The sequence below is a fragment of the Colletes latitarsis genome, chromosome 12 (genome assembly GCF_051014445.1).
Source record: "Colletes latitarsis isolate SP2378_abdomen chromosome 12, iyColLati1, whole genome shotgun sequence".
NCBI lineage: Eukaryota > Metazoa > Arthropoda > Insecta > Hymenoptera > Colletidae > Colletes > Colletes latitarsis.
The window spans coordinates 24162966-24182114 of record NC_135145.1 but is presented as its reverse complement, the minus strand read 5'-3'; the positions used below and the strand labels follow the sequence as shown (position 1 = coordinate 24182114).

The 19149-nt window shown below is 46.9% G+C and overlaps 1 protein-coding gene across 1 annotated transcript in view; it reads right to left on the bottom strand.

Annotated features, from left to right (window-relative positions):
- Msp300 (Muscle-specific protein 300 kDa) overlaps positions 1–19149 on the bottom strand; it is an 84308-nt gene that overhangs the window by 62697 nt on the left and 2462 nt on the right. Inside the window, exons 2-13 of the mRNA XM_076779238.1 lie at positions 11852–11913; positions 11282–11377; positions 11118–11201; positions 10964–11056; positions 10151–10329; positions 9687–10089; positions 9471–9617; positions 8854–9394; positions 7102–8785; positions 6916–7024; positions 5658–6702; positions 44–5584 (exon numbers count right to left, since the gene is read on the bottom strand). Of these exons, the coding sequence (XP_076635353.1) occupies positions 44–5584; positions 5658–6702; positions 6916–7024; positions 7102–8785; positions 8854–9394; positions 9471–9617; positions 9687–10089; positions 10151–10329; positions 10964–11056; positions 11118–11201; positions 11282–11377; positions 11852–11913 (9984 nt within the window). The remainder of the gene's footprint in view (positions 1–43; positions 5585–5657; positions 6703–6915; positions 7025–7101; positions 8786–8853; positions 9395–9470; positions 9618–9686; positions 10090–10150; positions 10330–10963; positions 11057–11117; positions 11202–11281; positions 11378–11851; positions 11914–19149) is intronic.

Genomic DNA, 19149 nt, shown 5'->3' with positions numbered 1-19149 from the left:
ATAAATTCGCGAGTAACGAGTAGGATTCGTTGGAGGTAATTACCTATTTCGGCCAAGTACTGACGGAGATTGCCCTCGAGAACGGTGATTTCCTTATTGACGGTGTCCCATCCTTCCAGCGCGGTCTTGTTACCCATAGAGTCGTTTAGTTCCTTGAGCTTTTCAAGGTGTTTCGCTCCTTGCGTCTGATCGTTCTTGAGCATCGCCAGTGTCGCGAGTCTCCTCGAAATGTCTGCGCGTTCTCCGGTAACGTCGTTGCATTCCGCGAGCTTCTCCTTTTCGGCGTTCAGCCAATCGGAGAAGCTCTTCGCTCGTAGATTGAATCGATGATGCTTTTTCACGCAGTCGGCCAGATTCTCCAGCAATTCCTTCGACTTGGCCACGATATCGTGGAAGAGCTGCTTGATGGAGGACGGTAAGACCTTCAAAGACGTGTCTTTGGTTTGATCCACCAGTTGTTGAGCCTTGTCGCAGATAGACTCGACCAGAGACTGGTGGGACACGATCTCTTGATGCGTGATTTTATGATTCTGCAGTTGGGCCCTCTTTTCTTCCAAGGTACATTTCAATTTCTTGTGCTGGAGTACCGCGCGGTCCACGTCTTCGAGCCAGGTACTCAGTTGCTCGTAAGACGACCAAAATTCTTCAAAATCCATCAAGTATTGATCGAGTTTTTGCATGGTGGTTTGAAGATCCTCGGAAAATCCATCCCAAAGCGTCCGCAGGTTCCTCAGCTGTTGCCTGATGATTTCTCGGCCATCCGGAGACGTGTGAACGTACAGTTTCTCCCCTAGATCGATCACCGATTCGAAACGAGCGTTTTCTTTAGTCCTAGTATCGCTGAGGTCGCGAATCTGCTTTTGTCTGTTTTGCAAAACATGGAAATCGCCCACGATCTCGCTTTGCCTTTTCAACTCGGACTGAATATCATCGATCCATTGCAACAGTTGCTCGTACTTGGCGTTGAACGTGTTGTGTTCCTTTACGAACTGCTCGTACCGCATCACGGCCTCCTTTATCTGATTTTTGATGGCCTGGTACTTGGTGGTTTGCCTGGATACCCTTCTGGCCAGATCGGCTTCGGCTTCTATGCTCTGGCTCTTCTCGATCACGGCGTTCAACTCGGACCCCTTGGCGATTATAGTTTCCTCCCAAGACCTGAGTTTCCGAAGATGGGCCTTCTTTGCTTCCTCGGTGCTTTTCAGACTCTGATCCTTCAACTGAGTCTCCATTTGCTTGATCCAGGCCTCTAAGCTTTCCACGATTTTCTCGAACTCGGACCACTGCTCGAACATGTGCTTCAGCTTGTCTCTGGCGGCGACGCATCTCTTGAGGAAGTCCTCCCAAATTTTGTTTTGCTGCTCAAAGTTGGTCAGCAGGGCCGAATGACCCGGCAGAGAGGTTTGCTCGAGAACGATGTTCAGTTGTTGGTTGCACTCGAACAGGATGCGATCGCCCTCCGGTTTTTGCTGCAACAAGTTCTCTATCGAAACGATTTTGTTCTGTGCCGTGTCTCGTTCCACGGAGAAATCTTGGATGATCGGCGAGCCTTCGTTTATCACGGTATTGATCCAATCGCGAGTCTTTTCAAACGTTTGCAGGTACGCCTCGTGGTTCGACACGTGTTTTTCCGCGATGTTTATTCGTCCTTGGACCTCGTTCGATAGCTTCTCGTAGGCCTCGATAACGTTGCTCAACATTTCGCTCGCGTCGTCGTCCGGTGCTGTGCTGAGTCTCTCTTGAAGCTGCTGCAGGATAGTTTTGTGAACGGTCACGTCCTGCGCGACGGCTCTGTACACGTGAAGAGCCAGTTTCTTTTCCTGCAGCGTGGGCAATAGATCCTGTTTCTCTCCCAATTTGTTCTGCGCGTCCACCAGCCACTGCTTCACTTGGGAGAACTTGTCCTCGAACGAGGATCTGTGCATCATGTCGCTCTCGATCTTCTTGTAGATTACGTTGGCGCGATCCGCTATAGCGTCCACGCGATTACGGAAGTTTCTCAACTCGGCTCTGATCATTTCCCGCTGATCCGGCGTGATCCTCGCGAACAGAGTTTCGCCCGCTTCGGCGGTTCGATTCAAGATCGCTTGCCCGACTTCTCGTTCCTCGGCGAAACATTTCAGTTCCTTCAACCGCGATTGATAAAACGTGATAGGTTTAGGCCCGGTGATTTCGTCGAAGGCTTTCAACGTTTTCTCAGCGTTATCGAGCCAAGCTACCAGCTTATTTTTGTTCGCCGCGTACTGATCCCTGTTCTCCTTTAGTCCCCGCAGTCTGTCCAGATGTTGGGACAAGAACTTTACCACGTATTCGTATCGAGTGTTTAGATGCCCTATGTACTGATTCACTCTGGACTCGGAGCTGACTTTCGTGATGTCCTCCGCGAGGCCGGAAAGCTCCTTCAGTTCGGTCTGATATTCCGTAACCGTGTTTTGCATATCGGTCATTTCACCGATCTTTTCCTCGATGTCGTTGATATTGAGCAGCGCCGACGCCTCGGCTCTGATCTTGTTCTCGTTCTCTTTCAACCAGGACAGAACGTTCTCGGAAGTGAGTTCGTAGCGTTGCCACAGAGCAACGTTCCGTTCCAGATCGTTTTTGATCTTTCCGTAGCTGGACTTGAGGGACTCGAGGTCGAGGTCGACTCTGTCGCGATCAGCCTCGAGGGCAGCCATCGTTTCGACGCTTTCGACGGACGCTAAAAGCTTCAAGGAAGCGTCGGTGTCCTCCTTTCTGCCGGTGCAGTCCATAATACCGGCCTCCAGGTCCATCAACGAGGCCATTTTCACTTCGAGATTGTAACGATCGCTGCTCTGTTCGGGCTCGCACCAAGCCACTTTTTCTTTCAGTGTCGCCACCATGCGCTGAAGAGCACCGAACTTTTCGTGGTAGAGTTTGGTGAGGAACGCTACCAACGTTGCGATCACCTTGTTCGCGTGACTAGCCACGCCGTCCCTTCGTAGCTGCAGAGCTTGAAGCTCCTTGGGCAGACTGGATCGCGAAATGCTCGGATATTCCGTGGACATTTTCGTCAGGGTCTCTTCGACCTTGGACAGAGCGTAATCGCATTGTTCCAATTCGGTTTTCAGCTCCTGGCACTTGTTGATTCGGCCAAGGATCTTGGTGTTTTCGCCAGTCAGGTCGTCGCATTTTATTATGTCTTCTCGGATCTTGGAGATCAGGTCCCCGCATCGTTTCATCTCCTGTCTGATCGCTCTCTCTCTTTCGTTCATGGTCGAGGTCAAGGATTCTAGCTTGTCCGCCGAGCTCTTGACCAGCTTGAACTGGTCGTCCAGCAATTTCCGCAAAGAATTCAAGGTAGGAACGTCCGCGTCGTCGTTAAATTTCATCAGTTGCTCGATCTTTGCGACGACGTTCTGATAGAGTTGCTGGTAGGTCGGCAGTTCCTCTCGATATCTTACCAATCTAGCCTGGCAGTTTTCCGCGTCGAGTAAACGATCGCAGGCAGTGATCAGTGCATCGTTGGTATTGGTCAGCCACTTTGTCACTTCGGACTTTGACTCTTCTATCTGCTTCCAGATGATCACCTGGGATTCGTAGGCCTGCAATTTTTCACTTATGTCGTTGTACGTGTCCTGGTACTGGTCTCGAACTTTGTTCAGGTCCGATTCGATCAACTCCGAATTAAACCTGGGCATCAGGGACGCCTCTTTTGTCAGTTGTTGAGCTTTCGAGTCCATTTTCTCCAAGAATTGTTTACCCTTTTTTAGCACTTCCAGGGCCTTTTTGTGCTTCTCCAAATTGATGTTTGCTTGGGTGATATCGTATGGAACTCCCTTCACGGATTGGCAAAGAGTCTTTGCCTCGTCGATGAACTTTATCAGCCTTTGTCTGGCTTCCTCGTAAATCTTCCAATCCGTGTCCATGTCAGCGTACTTTTTCCTCTGTTCTCGAACAAGTTCGTTTACCTTTTCCCAGTTGGCGTCGACGCAAGAGAGGACAACTTGGATGTTGGTCGTCGATCTTTGATCTTCTTTCATCAAGGAGCTGCCTTCGAAGTGGAGCACTTCCTTTTCCTGTTCTCTCTTCTGGTGTTCCTCGATCAGTCGGTCGATCTTGTCGACGGCAGGCGCCAATTGTTTGCAGGAATCCACGTTGTAAACCGTTTCCTGAAGCGCCGTCTGCGTGCTCAGTATCTTTTCCGTGATATTTTGCTGCAACGTTCGGAAATTGTTCCATCTGGCGCCAAGGTTCTCGAGCCTGTCGCGTTTCGCGGATATCTCGTTCTTTAGAGCTATAGCCTTGTTTTCTAGGTCGTTCAAGAGACCCGAGGCCGACAACGGCTTCCCTTGCTTGTCGCGAATCTCAATACCCATGGCGTTGTCGGGTAATACGTGCCGTTTCCAGCCATCTATCTTATCGTATATAGATTGCAACTCCGAAGAGAATCTCTCCAAGTCCGCGACGGTCGGCTTTCTAGCTTCGGCCTCGTACTTGCAGTGACCGAGCTGCCCGTTCGCGTCGTTTAACCAGCTCAACAGTTCGATCCACTTCTCCAGACCCTTCTTCTTCTCTCGTAGATCGTCTTCCAGTGCTTTGTACTTTTTCGCCAAGGTAGTGTAGGTTTCGTCGAGGGCGGCCGCCTCGACGACCGATCCTCTGGACGAAAGTTGTTTCACCTCGTCGTAGATCGCCGCGAAACTGGGCTGCTTCTCCGAGTGTTCTTGAATGTAAGCGTGCACAGATTGGAGGTTAGTGTCGACGGTGTCCACCGTAGCTTCGCTGATCTCTGCGATGTTCGATCTCAGTCGCGACATCCAGTTCTCGAAATCGGTGATCTTCATCTGGAACTCTTGCCGCGCCAACAGGGAATCGGAAACCTTGTTGATCTGCAATCTGACGGTGTCGGCCAGTTTGCTGACTCGGGATTTGATATCGGAGACTCGGGCCTTCAAGTTGGAGGCACCTTCGAGGGACAAGCCGTGGCTGATGTGATCGGACACTTGCGTGAGCGATATCAGTTGAGCCTGGTGATCGGATATCGTCTTGTTCAAGTCCTTCAAACGCGTCAGCTCCTTCTCCAGTACCGACACTTCGGGTGTCTGGGTATTAGGCTCTACGAGGACCATCTTTTCAGACTTTTCCAACCATTCGTTGAACTCTTTGATCTCGGACTCGAAACCGTTCCACGAAGTGACCAGCTTGTCCAGCTTGGTGGTCGCCTGAACGGCTATGTCGTGGACAGCGTTCCAACGCGTATGCACCGCGTCTACTTCGTCCGAGGCTGACGTTTTCCCTGCGAGTCTTTGACCGATCATAGACAGCTCTTGAATTTTCGGCAACCGTTGTTGGCATCGTGTTTCGAACGCTCTGGCGGTTTCCAGCATCTGGGCTGCCTGGGGCAGAGTCGTGGGTTTGCTGCCCATCGTGGCTGCTTTCGATTCCGCCTCCTCGATCCACGGTTTCAGCTCACGGATGCCCTTTTCGTATTCCTTCCATGTTTCTAGATTTTGCGCGGCCGTTTCTTTCTGAACCACGATACTTTTCTTCAGCGTCTCGAGCGTTTTCTCAAGGTTTATGATATCGTTGCGTAGCTGCATGCCCGGCCCGCTTTCGCTGACACCTAAACGTACAAACACGTTGACATTTTAAAATACACAACGAGAATAAAAATGATCGAGAAGAAGGACGATTACCTTTCACGAGCTTCTGCGACTCCTCCTCCAGGAACTTGAGCGTCTTGGTCTTCTCGTGGATTTCCTTCTGCAAGCTTTCGGTTCTGTAAACCATCTCTTCGGGAGTGGTGGCCAAGTTTTCGGTGTCCGCGATCGACCGAGGAGCGCTTTGTTGAGCCCAGGTCTGTAGCTCGTTCATCTTCGCCTGGAATTTGTTCCATCTGGTACTGTGTTCCTGAAGATAAACCACCTTCTCCTGGACGATCTTCAAAGTGGTCTCCATTCTCTTTTCGGTGTGCGTGATCTCCTTCTTGAGAATCTCTTTGCGTTCCGTTGACGCGACGTCTGTTAGATTCGCGTACGTCTCGCGAAGCTTTTTAATCAATTCTTCGGCAGTCTTTCTCAGAGTCGAGCCAAAGTCTTGTTTGCTCTGAAGGTCGGAAGACACTTGGGAAGCATCGTAATAGCTAGTCGACTCGATTTTCCTCAGTTCTTCTTCGGCTTGCTCGATCAACTTCAGGATTTCTTCCTTCTGATTCAAGTAGGTGTTCCATAGCTTCTGCGAGCTCTTCAGGGACTTGAGGGTCTCCACGCTTTGACCGTACGTGTCGTTCCAGCTGGACTCGAGCTGCTGAACTTCCAACGAGACGAAAGGTGGCGCGTGTTGGTCCTTTAGAAGATCCTTGCCGCGTTGCAGCATGCTTACAATGTTCGATCTCTGTTGTTCCAATTGACCGAGGCGAGTTTCCTGGTGGGACACTGCGCTATGCAGATTTTCGGGACTCTCGGACACCACGTCGATCTTGGATTGCTCGCGGACCTTGTGCAACAACGTGCACACCTCGCGGACTTCTTTCCTGTAGGTGTAGCTTTTCGAATAAATGTCAGTTTTCGTCATCGTGATCTCTATCGTTGGTATCAAGTTCTTGTAACGAGTTATCAGCTGCTCCAGACGATTCTGTTCCGATAGAGCTTCGTGGTCGGATCGGTTGGATGTCAAGCTGTCCAGGGTTTGAACCAACCATTTCATTTCTTCGCGCTTGCTGTCCGCTTCTCGGCAAATTTTCTAAACAAAGAACATTACACCACCGTTTCGTAGTCTGTACATTTTTAAATAGAATATCGTCTACAGTTGTATTTACCGTCACAAGTTGAACCTACGTATCCAGAAGGATGGAATGCAAAAGTAACAAATACACAAACAGTGGAATTTAAACGATTAAAGGATTTCGAAGCAACAAAACTGTAAAAATATGGAAAAGTAAAACCGGGGTTTTACCTGGAATATCGTTTTCTCCGTCTCGAATTCCTCCAAAGTGTTCACTTCGTGCAGTATGGTTCTGAGATTACTGTCCACGTGATCCATCCATCTGACCATCTCGTCGAATCTGAAAGAAAACCAACCAACAAGCGTTAGCAGACAGGAAACGCGGAAAATCTCCGAGTAAAATTTCACCGTACTAACTTCTTTTTGTAAGCAGCCCACTGTTGAGGCACCTGCTTCAATTGCTCCCTCAAACTTTCCACTTTCTGGGCAGAATACTCCCATAGACGTTCGGCGTTTTGCGCTGCTTCGGAAAGAGTGGTGTCGTTCGGTTTCAGATTACTATACGCGTGGCTAATCTTTTTCAAAGTTTCCAAACATTTCTCGACTTCCAGCACCGTGCCACGGTTCACGAAAAACTCTCTGTTCCGATGGAGTATGCTTTCCACGTTGTCGTTCTTCATGAGAGCCTGCTGTTCGGAGTTGATCTCAAGCTCGATCTCTTTCAGGTACTGTAGGAACGTTGTTTCGTCGAGACGGAACTCGAGTCTCATAAGATGAAGAGGCGCGAACGTGAGCACTTCCTTCCAGCGTTTTTGGAGCGCCTCGACCGCCTCGACGATGGGAGCTTGTTGCCCAACGGACAGAATATTCTTTAGATCTTGTCCGGCGTTTACAAAGTCCTGAATCCATTTCTCGTTTACGTTGCTGAAAAAGTTCTTGTGATACTCTATCGAGCGTCTGTTATCCGTGTGTTTGTCGCTGATCATCGTCTCCGCCACTGACAGCCACTCGGAGACTTGCCTCTCGCATTCTTTGAACCTGGTCCAGCATCTGACCGCTTCTTGCAGCTGTTGATCCCAGGTCTGAGCAGCCTGGGACACTCTGTTGAACCGCTCGTTCAGTTCTCTGAGCGTTCTGCCACCTTCCGCGGTCGCAACGTCGGCGTGGCTGTCCACGGACTTGACGATACTGGTGAAAACTTTGTTCTTGGACTCTAGCATCGATTTGTAGTAGAGGGTTCTCGAGAAGAAGGCCTTGTGGCGGTCCAACTGAGCCAAAATATGCTCCCTGCCGCCCGAAAGATCCATACCGGTCAACATTTTTTCGGCTTCGTCCAACCAGGCGGCAATCTCCTTTTGCCCAGCCTCCAAAGACTCTTGCTGGACCAGCAATTGATGGTACAAGTGCAGCTGCATCGGTATCAAGGCTCGGACTTTAACCAGAGCCTCTTTTTCCTTCTTCAACGTGTTCATCATCTTGTCCACTTCGTCGCGAGACAAGTCTTGGATCAGAGTTTGGAACTTTTTGCTGATAATCTTGAAGAGATCCTCGATACCCTCCACCTCGTTGTGGAAGACTTGAAGTTTCTCGCCGTAGGCTTTGATCTTCTCGGTGGTGGTCAGGTCGGTGGCTGCCAAGGCAGTCTCGACATTTCTTAGCCAGTTTTGCAGAGTCTCTACCCCTGCTCTGTAATCTTTTCTGTTTCGTATCAGGTCGCCAGCATGCATGTACTGCTTGGCTTCTTGGAACAGAGATTCCCATCTCGTCGTCAGATTCGTGTAACGTTGCTTGAGCTGCAGAGCAACAGGCTCGTCGGACGTGACGATCAGGAAAGTGACAGTGTCCGAAAGTTGTTGGTGTTTGTCCTTCCACACGCTTATGTCCTGGAAGAATTCCATTTTATCCTCTTCGGGTAGATTCAAGGCAGGTTCCGCGCGAATCAACCAGGCCTCGAACTCGTCCGAGATGATGTTCCATCGGCGCCAGTAGGCCACAACCTCCTCCAGCATGCTTTGCACGCAACGCAGGTCCATCGAGACGCTTTTCCATTTCTCGCTGGTTTCTCGCATGAAACGATCGATGCTCAAGCTCTCCTCTTTGTCTAGAACAGAATATAGGAAGGGATTTGTAACGATACGATCATCCCCAAATACGACTTATATGACTTACCAACGTTACCCTCGCGTTTATAATCATCGACGACTTGCTGCATGTCCAGATATGCCTTCTGGAACTCCTGGAAGATTCTGTTTCGAGATACAAAGTTTCGGTATTGTTCCAACATCTGGTGCACCTTCTCCTCGGTGCCGTACTTGACGCTCCATCCTTTTAGCTTCGTCTCGACTAGGAACAAGAAAGCGATAAGGCAGCACTTGTGCTCGAGGAACTTTAATCTGATCCTGCGCTTCGCGGCGCGATCTGCTAGACTCTCGAATCGGCTAGCCATGTTGTTCAACTGTTGAGGCTGCACCTGCAGCGCGAGCTGAGAATTCCTAGCCGCTTGGAACCTCTCTGTCATAGGCGGTAGGTCGAGGAAGAACTTTTTGTGATCTTCTAGCTTGTTTGATATTATGTTGGCCGTTTCCTCCGTCATTTCCTCCGGTATGTCGTCGTCCGAGATCAAAAGGGCTTCGGCGCGTCGTAACCATCTGGCCAGCTCGCCCAACTCGCCCGGCAGGCTGGAGTCTAGGAACCACAGCCAATGCAGCATCTGCAAAGTGGGTTATTCACTTATTCCCGGAACAAATGCTACAAGTGTTCGATTCTACCGAGGTTGCGTGGCTTACAAGAATTTCAAACGTCTTCCATAGATTTTGTATGCGTCTCCAAGAGTCTCTCGTAATGCTAATCATACTAGGCGTCTCGACGAGACGCTGCAATTTATCGTACACCACAAACTGCTGGTCAGCTTCCGTCTTTAAGGCAACGTACTCCTGAAAGCACGAGCGGTAACGTCACACCATACGTGTATTTATATTTGATGTTTTAACGAACGAACGTACCTCGTAATTCAGTGGGAAAGAGTTGGTTCTGTCCAACTGCTCCAGGTATCTGACTCTCTCGCTGAGCCAGTTAAACAATCGATCGTGTTCCTGCTGGACAGCGGCGAACGAGTCGGAAGCGTTGGATCCTGGTTCCGGGTATTTGTGTAAAAATTGCGCGACGTAGGTCATGATGGATTTCTCGTCGGGCTGGGGAACGTCAACGTCTTCCGGGTCGAGGAGTCTGGCGATGCCTAGTTCCACCTCGGCTACTTGGAAGGCAGTTTCCAAACGAGCCCTGTTGGAGGCTTCTCGCATGGCAGCGATGTTCACCAGATTCGCTCTAATCGCGTCGATGATTGCCAAGAAGGCGTTGCCGTCCCGCCAGCTCTCGCCGAAATCGCGAACTTGGATCCCGATATCCCTGAAATATCGAAATCGTGCGTCTACTATACCCACGATTTAGTATTTTCGCGAATACTAACTTGGGCAGGGCATTGGTCACCCATTGGAGCAAAGTCTTCCTTGCCCCCTGTTTCCATTTCTCGCTGCTTATGCGTTTCCTTTCGCTGGCCGCCAAACCCTGGCTGCTCAGACTCTCCAGGCTGCTCTGGCTGCCCCACGTTTGTCCAAGATACTCCAAAGCACGCGTGTTCTCTTCGATCTAGAAAAAGAACGGACGATCGATAGATCGCGGACCAACGAGACCCGCGATGGACAAGAATTCACGGAATAGGGTACTAGCGTGCGTATTATCAACGTGACGCGTTAAATCATGCAAGTGCGTGCTATATATTTTACTCTCTGCGTACAGAGACTTTCTCTCTATGGTTTTTCTGTTTCGTCAAGTCGTACCAGTTAGACAGCAATCTCTTTTTATAGCTACTCACCTTTTTTCGATCCTTCGATCGTAGCTTGTTTTTATAGAATAAACACGGTTAGCAGAATCGAAAGTAATTTACTTCGCTCTAAACGAGGACTAATTTCATTTTTTCGAGACAAGGTATTTTTTCCTGATCGAACGATTCTCGGTCCCTTTATAACGTTTACCAGACAGAAGCGCGTACGCGGGGTTATAGTTGCCCGGGGTTATTTAAAAAACGACCGATCCTCGAGATTCCCAAATTAATCACCGCTGTAAACGATTGCAATGCTACCGCGTATGTCGTAGCACGTTTATGTAATTGAACGTTATACGTGGCTAGAGCGTCAGACTTAAGCAGCTACCGCATTCTAGATGTAACAGTGCTTTTTGCGTATAGCATCGACCGTATAAGTTGAAACGAAACAACGTCTACCTGGAAGTACAGGATGATGGTCCATATTAGGCCTAGCACTACCGGCGGTCTTCCGTCGACTAAATCGGACGAATTTATGTTCACTAATTTAATCTGCAAACAGATCGGAAAATGTTATTACTCCCAGACGCGTTATACTTTGTCGTTTACTCACCTTTTTGCTCTGCAAGAACTGAAGCGCGGTATTGGCGTTGCTAAGAAAATGCGGTCTCTTCAAGTTACGGCCTCGTTCGACCGGCTGCAAACAGATAAACGCGTTTCGTCGTGCCGCCGGAACGTTTGAAAATTCTACTATTCGAGGCTTCTATACAAACTTACCAGTTTCTCGCCGGATAACACTTCGAGCAACGCGAGTAGGCGGGTGCCGTCTTTTAGGTCCTCGATCAAATCTACTACTTGAAGCGGTTGCATTCTCTGAAAGTAGACACCGTTTGTTGAAACTAGTCTTCACGCTGGAAACGGATACCGGTAGACGGAACGATTCGTTCGAAAGGATTAATCGGGAAGGCAGAAAGCGCGAAAGATTTCTCGTATCGAGAGGGTAATTAAGTCGAGTCCACGGAACGGGCTTTGAACGCAATGTCGTGCCGCTTCTGAGGCATGCATGTCGCGAGGAAGTGGGCTGGGATGTCTAATTCAAAGTTTCCAAGTATCCGGAAGTGCGGAAGTAGGGGAGCGGTATCGAGACTCGCGAGCCAGGCACGAGTTATCCCAGCGAGCCTCTGATATTCGTGATGAGAAGTAATTTCAGCGTTGCCTTATTATATGCATACGAAGGGACGATAGAGAAAAAGAAAGGTTCGCGTAACGTGACGTGGACGACAAAATACTTTTAATCATCATCAATATTATTATTATTGTTATCTTGAAATTTAAAATGCTGCTCACCTTGGATAGATAGGAGTTGATCCAGTTGACAAAGGTCTTCTTCTGTACTCGTTCCTGTTCGTCTGAAAAGAGAACGATATTTTTATTTCAAACGAACACCACCCGTGCTTCATCTTACTTATTTTTTATATTTCGCAGACTGCAAAGCTACTGGCATTAATCTTCGATGCGTGTTTAATCTCAAGGTTGTCGTACCGAACGACTTCTACGTGATTTACTATCGCGTTGCCATTTATCGGATATGTGCATGAAAAATGTCAAGTGTCTTTAGATAATGGAATTATGTCAGTCGTTTCAGCAAAGACACTGCGAGAGAATAATTTTATCGTAGCCAGAAATACACTCTACCTCGTAATGAAATTCTCCATTACCTAGGGAGAAAAATAAGAAACGTTGATAGAATAATAGAAAAATCGCGACCTCGCTAGTAAGCGAATTATCTCGTAAACTATATTTCACGAATAATTCTGACAGAATGTCTCAAGATATTGATAATAAAGTTCGAAAGAAAATTATATGCAATGATGTATGCAACGTTCTTGCAAGTGATTCAGTCTTGACTCGCATTACGTCACCGTCAATTGCGTACTCTCGTGATCATTACAGTATACGAACCGTAAATCGAGTTGAAAATGCTACATTTCGCGTTCTCGGAATGAGAAGTAGTAAAATTTCCACACATCGAAAGTATCTTGCACGAAAGATTCATCGATCGATTCTTTACGGTGAATAGATCGTCGAACCGTCGAAATCGGTTTCTCGCATTGTAAATTTAACGTGGTTTCATCGGCGGTAAGCTTCGATATTCTAAACTTAAAATACTCTTGGAGCTTATCGCGCACCTGCGTCAGAACTTTATTATCTCTTTGACAACAGAACGATCGTAGTAGCATGCCAATTCTTATTATATGTATGTATACGTTTATCGTTAAAAGTTGTCTCAACGATTTTTTTCCTTCGTACCATTCGTCTTCCGATGGAAATTTTTTTCCAAAGTGTATTAGCATCTCAAAGCGAAGAATACGCGTATCCTCTTGTTTGCATAGTTGCCATAGAGTCGCGCGTAAAACCGAACAACTACCGAGACATAGAGAGCGGAAGATGAAACGATCCGTGTCATTGGCACGGAGACAGTTTTTAATAGCAATCTACATGCAAGCATAGTAATGATCGTTACCGGTCGCCATATGATGTACGATAAACAGCTGGCCAACTCTGTTCCAACAGGCGGCGTCTGTTTGAATTTTATTTTTCGCGCCAAGTATCGTGCCATTCGAACGATTAATATCGGAGCTAGCATAAAAGTGGCAATAGTCCTGACCCAAACTATTGCAGTAACATATAGAATTATTCGTCGTTGGTCATTTTTATACGCGGCTGCTTTACGATTGCACGCGAACTGCATATTAGTTGAAAGATTATTACGCTTAATTCTAACGGTATACGAGACATACTAGATCACCCAAATTTATTGGCCAAGATTCTCATAACCTCGCCATTAAAAGCACCGATAAAATACCGAGTATGCATCGTCGTACATGCTGTAACATAATCGTTCGTTCACACCTCGTTTTCATTCGTTCTCGCCTCTTTCCGTTTCGATGATCTACGAATCAACGACGCCTCGTTTCAGCTCTTTATTTTTTTTTTATACCCGTTCCTCGCGCGTCTAGCGATCGAGACGAACAACTAAATTATATCCTTCGTTCGGAACGTGTAATTTCACGGCGCATTACGCGTGCATTTCTTCGCGACGCGTATCAATCGTGCGTTCAACGCGATCTCCGATTGCACCATGAATTAATAAAGCGACTGGAACTCTCTCAATTAGCAGATCGATGGATCGAACTCGATCTATAATTATAGATCCTAACGATCGACGCGAACCGAGATTTATATCCTTCGAGGGCCCATTCTAAATTGGCTGAGATTCATGGCCATAATCATTTTCAAATAACAGAAAGCATACGACTCAATTACGGAGATTTATCTTTCAAATCAATATTGCGTTGCCTTATATAGTTTTTTCTACTCGGTGTCGTTTAATCTTGTCAAAGTCAGTACATATAGCTAAGTTAGTTTTCATTAACGATGCGCCAGCATGCTATTATTGGAAGTTGTTGGAAATGTAAACTCGTTAACCTCGGCGCCCTCGAAACGGGCTTGTCTTGGACGCGGATAACACGTATCGGAAATGTCGGCCGGCGCCACGTGGGATCGAAGAGTGCTTTGAAAAAAACACACAATTAAGAGAAACAATCGACGCGGCGAGTCGTTACTTAACGTCAATGAAGTCAGTCGCGCATAATAGTCGGTTTCTTCGAGTTGCTCGATGGAAACGTGGACGACGCGGATCCTTTTCTCTTTACTCGTTTTTTCCCCGTTCGATCGTCGCTAACATTTAAAATTATCTCGCCTTTCTCTCCCCCGCCAATTCTTTCTTCCTCGAAAAAAAGGTAGACGTATAAACCGGACGAACATATAAATTTGTATTTTTAGCGCTTTCGTCTCTGGGCCACGTGATGTCGAAAGCAAAAGCCACCAAGAGGAAGGAGCGGTGGTGGGGGGATCGGTGATGTGGGACAAATTCTCGCGGATGAGCTCATACGCACGATAACGTCTTTCGAAGGAGAGGAGATTGATCGAGTTTCCTTTTTACTCGTCTAGATCACCTTGATTCTCTTTGCTTTTGCTCCGGCTCCGAATTTTTGTCGAACTTGAACTAGTAAAAAGAGATCGTAACCACTGTACGTTCGATGTTCGCAAAGGATATTAAATTCATCGAGAGTAAACGATATCCGTGACGAATCTACAATTTCCTTTGGTTCATCAACCGTGGATTTCTGTGCATTTTTACTCGACCGGGTTACACTATATTTACGCGTCACTGTGTTCCATTTGATCAAAAGCCGTCCGCGTGGCGTTTCTTTCATTAGCGAAACGAAGATCAAGAGAAATCTTCGAAGCCAGCGCCCCTTCGAAATTTTTACGACGTCAGTTTTAGCTTTTCTTCGTGAATTCTGTAATTTATAACGTTACTCTAAATAATTGTGATCGCGTTTGCGCAGCAATCCTATCGAAACGGATGTCGAATAAAAGTTTGAATCTCTTGATGATACCAGAGTCTACAATTAACTCGGATGCTTTTAATTACAGTGACTCACGACGAGTCAACTGTTCGAACGACATTTAATAAAATGTTTCACGTTTAAAATAATCAAGTTGCATTATCATTTAAAACATTGTTTGATCGCTGTCATATACGAGTGTCGGTATCTTGAAAATATTAATGTAACTAGAACCATTGTACTCGTGTACGTTCATTTTTATCCGATCGATGAAAGAAATTCATGGTCATTGATCGTAACGAGTAAAATATATCTCGTGATAATGAAATGCAACCTTGACATTCGTCGCGCGATAAGAGAATCGATTAATTGTACAAGTAGAAAGAACGCATATCGCCGGGATCGAATTTAACACGATGCGTACGTAATTAAACATCGGCGCGAGCTCGTTTTATTTTTCCAAATGATATCATTAGAGGCCAGGTCCGAGAGACCTATGCCAGGGTGAAGTGCACATACATACATATATTTCGCGACTGTTAAGCTCTGTTTTTAGCGGTGATCGTGGCTTAAAATAGCCGGCGATTTCAGCAACAAGTTTACACAACGCGATAATAATGTTCACTGCAACGACTTTCCTAAAGGGCTCGAAATTTGTAAGAACGTAAAGCAAACTTCCAATTATCGAATGCAACTGCACGCCATTTCCCATGCATGCAGTCGCGTATACACGCTGTCTAATCGACTGTTCGAGGATCGAAGTTTTTAAGGGGCGAAAACTATAATTAGCTCGCGTCGATCATTCATGCATGTTATTAATTGGTTCTGGAAGCATACGGCCACTCGTGAAATTAAAAGGAATCTGTCCAAGGATCGAATTGGCCGCGGTCGTCACGATCACTCTCCATTAAAAACGACTGACCGTATGTTTGCACGAGCGATTGTTTGTTAATTAGTTCCTAATGAGCGTTCAGAGGGGATGAGGTAAGATCGCATGCCATCGGGGAGCGCGCGTTGCTTGTCAAGCAAATTGGAGAAATCGAGGCATGCGAGCTCGACCATGCGAGCTGAAACTCTCTTCTCGTGGTCGTCGCGGCCCCACCCGGCATTCCCTCTTTTCCCGATCACGCTCCCCGAGAGCGAAACGATCGCTTGTTTGTCCTCGAATCGACCATAAATCTGATCGTACGTGAGCCGATTCGGATCGAGCCTAAATAGGATTTTTTTTATCGCGTCGGAGTCGCGCAAGGCTGAGCCGCGTAAAACCGGGACAGTTGCATCGTAACCTTTTCGGTCAACGCTCGATTCTCGGAACGAGAAATCGACTGTAGCATCGTGGCTTCAAATAGAATCTATGATGCTTTCTAAATATAGAGCCGGGTGTATTTTCTAGTGGAAATTTATCGACGCTTTATGTAAATAGCATTCGCAAATTTGCAAATCAACTCACTTCCGCGACGATAATATAACGCTCTTTGAAATTATTGCGAAAGAGTATACTCTTTGTAGTTGTTACGTGCCAATAACGAAACGCCTCTCTATTCGTGTATGTCATAAAAGCGGAGAAAGAAGCATAAATCTTGCAAGCTGTACTCTACGAACCGCAATTCGAACCTGTCGAGTCTCCCGTGTAAAAAGCTTTGCTCATCTTTTTTTTTATAAGCGCATGTTTTTAAAAAGAGTTCCAGGAATATAGTCAACCATCGATCTTTTTACGTTTCGATTTTCCTAGTTTCAGCAAAATAGTTGGACCTATCTAACGCGTAACTTGCTCGTTTTTGCTGCGAGTTTATCGTGCTTGTTACGTGTCTCGAGCATAGAGGTAATCACTTACTCGGTCTACGTCTGGTCTGATAACACGGTATCGTTCAATTGTCAAGACATTGCAAGTACCTATTGGCGTTAATTGCCAGCCGTTTATGAATGGAAACGCACCTGCACGCAATGTGCACGCAATGATGAAACTGTAGCGTATCTTGAACAGAATTCGTTATCGTATTCGATGGCTGGGAATTGAATCTTGGAAAGGTACGAGTGATGCACGAGGAAACGTCTCGCGTACAGTTATTAAACACTTGCACGACCTTGGATAAAAAATGAAATCCGATTACCCGGAAGCGAAGCCTACGACGATGTAGCACGCGTCTCGAGAGGATCGGATCGAATTTGTCTTTCATTCGAGATTAAAGTTTCGTAATATGAACGGCGTCTCGCAAGCTGATTATCGATCGACCCAATTTGATTGGCAGGTAACACCGATTCCTCGCCAGGAGGTCGTCTCCTCTCGTTAATTTGCGCGCTGTGCAATTTTACGAAACAATCCTCGCGCGGTCGATTTTCCGGGCTATCGACGACGAACGAACGATTCGTCTTTCTTTGTGTTTTATAACGCGATAATAAGGAATGACCAACAGAAATCGTTCAGACGTTGAAAGTCGAAATAAAAGATGGAGAGAGAAAACGTAAGGTGGAGGAACAAGGAAAGTTGGAACGAAAAGGTTCCAGAGAAGGCGAGTGCGGTGGGAGCGGCCTTGAACTGACGCCCAATAACGTCATCGTTTACTATTAGTACGTGTTACCACATTACGCTTTATACGCCACACACCAGACATCATCAACACATTCGATCGTATCAGATTTTCCAACGATTCGCTAATGTTTTGTTTGATTGTGTCGCGTTAAATTTAGAGATCGAGTTTAGCGCTGATGTAATATGTTTACAAACGCACCTATAAATTCAAACGAAACAGCATGAGTTTGATGGTTGGAAGGTTGTCTCGCATTGACGAAATTCAACGTCATTCGGAATGGTGGCCACTGGTAACGTAACGATGTAATAACTGCGGACTAGCGGTGACCTTGACCTCGCTCCCGCCCCCGCCACCGTTCTTTCTTAGCTTACTCGTCGTTGCTCGTCTTATCCGTCTAGAGATTTTATTCCGTTCCCCTGCTTCCAATTAAAGCGGAGACCGGTCTGTTGTGTGCGCAGTGAACCGGACGCAGACGTTAGCAACGCTTTTAAATATTAAACTCGAAGACATATTTATTTGTATATTTTATCGCGGGCAATTCTAATGGTACAGTACGAAGTAGATAAGGCCAGGCGATACGAAAACTACACGGAAAGCGAGATACGAGCAAAGATGCTCGGAGAAAGATTTTTAATGAAAAAAAAGAAGAAACGCACGACGAGTGATTACCGTTGACACCGGGTGCGAGCAGATCGTTCGTACGGCGCTGCTCGTTATCTTGACCCAACAGGCTTCATTTTATTTATTCGCGTGGAACAGATCAACGGTTCGTTGCCCTGATTCTCGCTCATTGAGTAACCATTTACATACGCAGTGCCGCGGTAGGTATCGCGGTGTGGGAGAACTGGTGCCAAAATTGTATCGTGGCTCGTAGAATTCGGAGCATCGCGTTGTTCTAATACAAAGCCCTTTTCAGCCAACTTCTCTGACAACTTTGTTCCACTTTTCTCCCCATTTTTTTTTAACAAGAAACGTCTTGAACGAGCCGTATTCTCCGCATACTGTCCGTTACTATCGTCGACTTTCGGAAAACATATAGTATAAACCGCATCGTGATCGATTTCTTTTTTTCTCCTTTCGCATGGATTAACGTCGCGTCGAAATAGCATTTGTATGATCGATGTTGTTGGAAATGAAACGCCAACGACGCAGCCGTTTATCTCCATCTGGCAACGAAATTGCTACTATCTGAATTTCAATCCGATTGTTCCAATTGTAATAGCCACGGTGTCGACGCGAATGGCTCCAAGCACACACCCGTAAGACAATCTCGATTTAAACGAAGCGACACGATCCTAGAACCTCGCAAACGATCCTAATTCGGTTCAGGATATCGTGGAGTCTGATCGAGGGACGTCCATATCTCTATAACCAGCCTGTACGCTAAACGCAAAGTAATTCGATCGTGGTTCGTATCGAAGTCATTCTCCTAAATTGTCCAGAAACGTGATGCGTCAATTACTGCGAGCACCGCCACTGCGTGGCATTATCCTCGTTGTCCTCTAGCCAGACCACGTTTCAATTCAACGCGAGTATCTCGTTCGAGGCGAAAATATTTCGTAGCAGTGACATCGACCGTGGCCCTGAAAGCTGCATTCTCGACCGATCTTTCCAGTTTATCCCACGTAACGCGCGCCAATGTGCGTGGGCCATGATAAACGCCATTATCGAACGCAAACCGCAAATTGATGTTATCGAT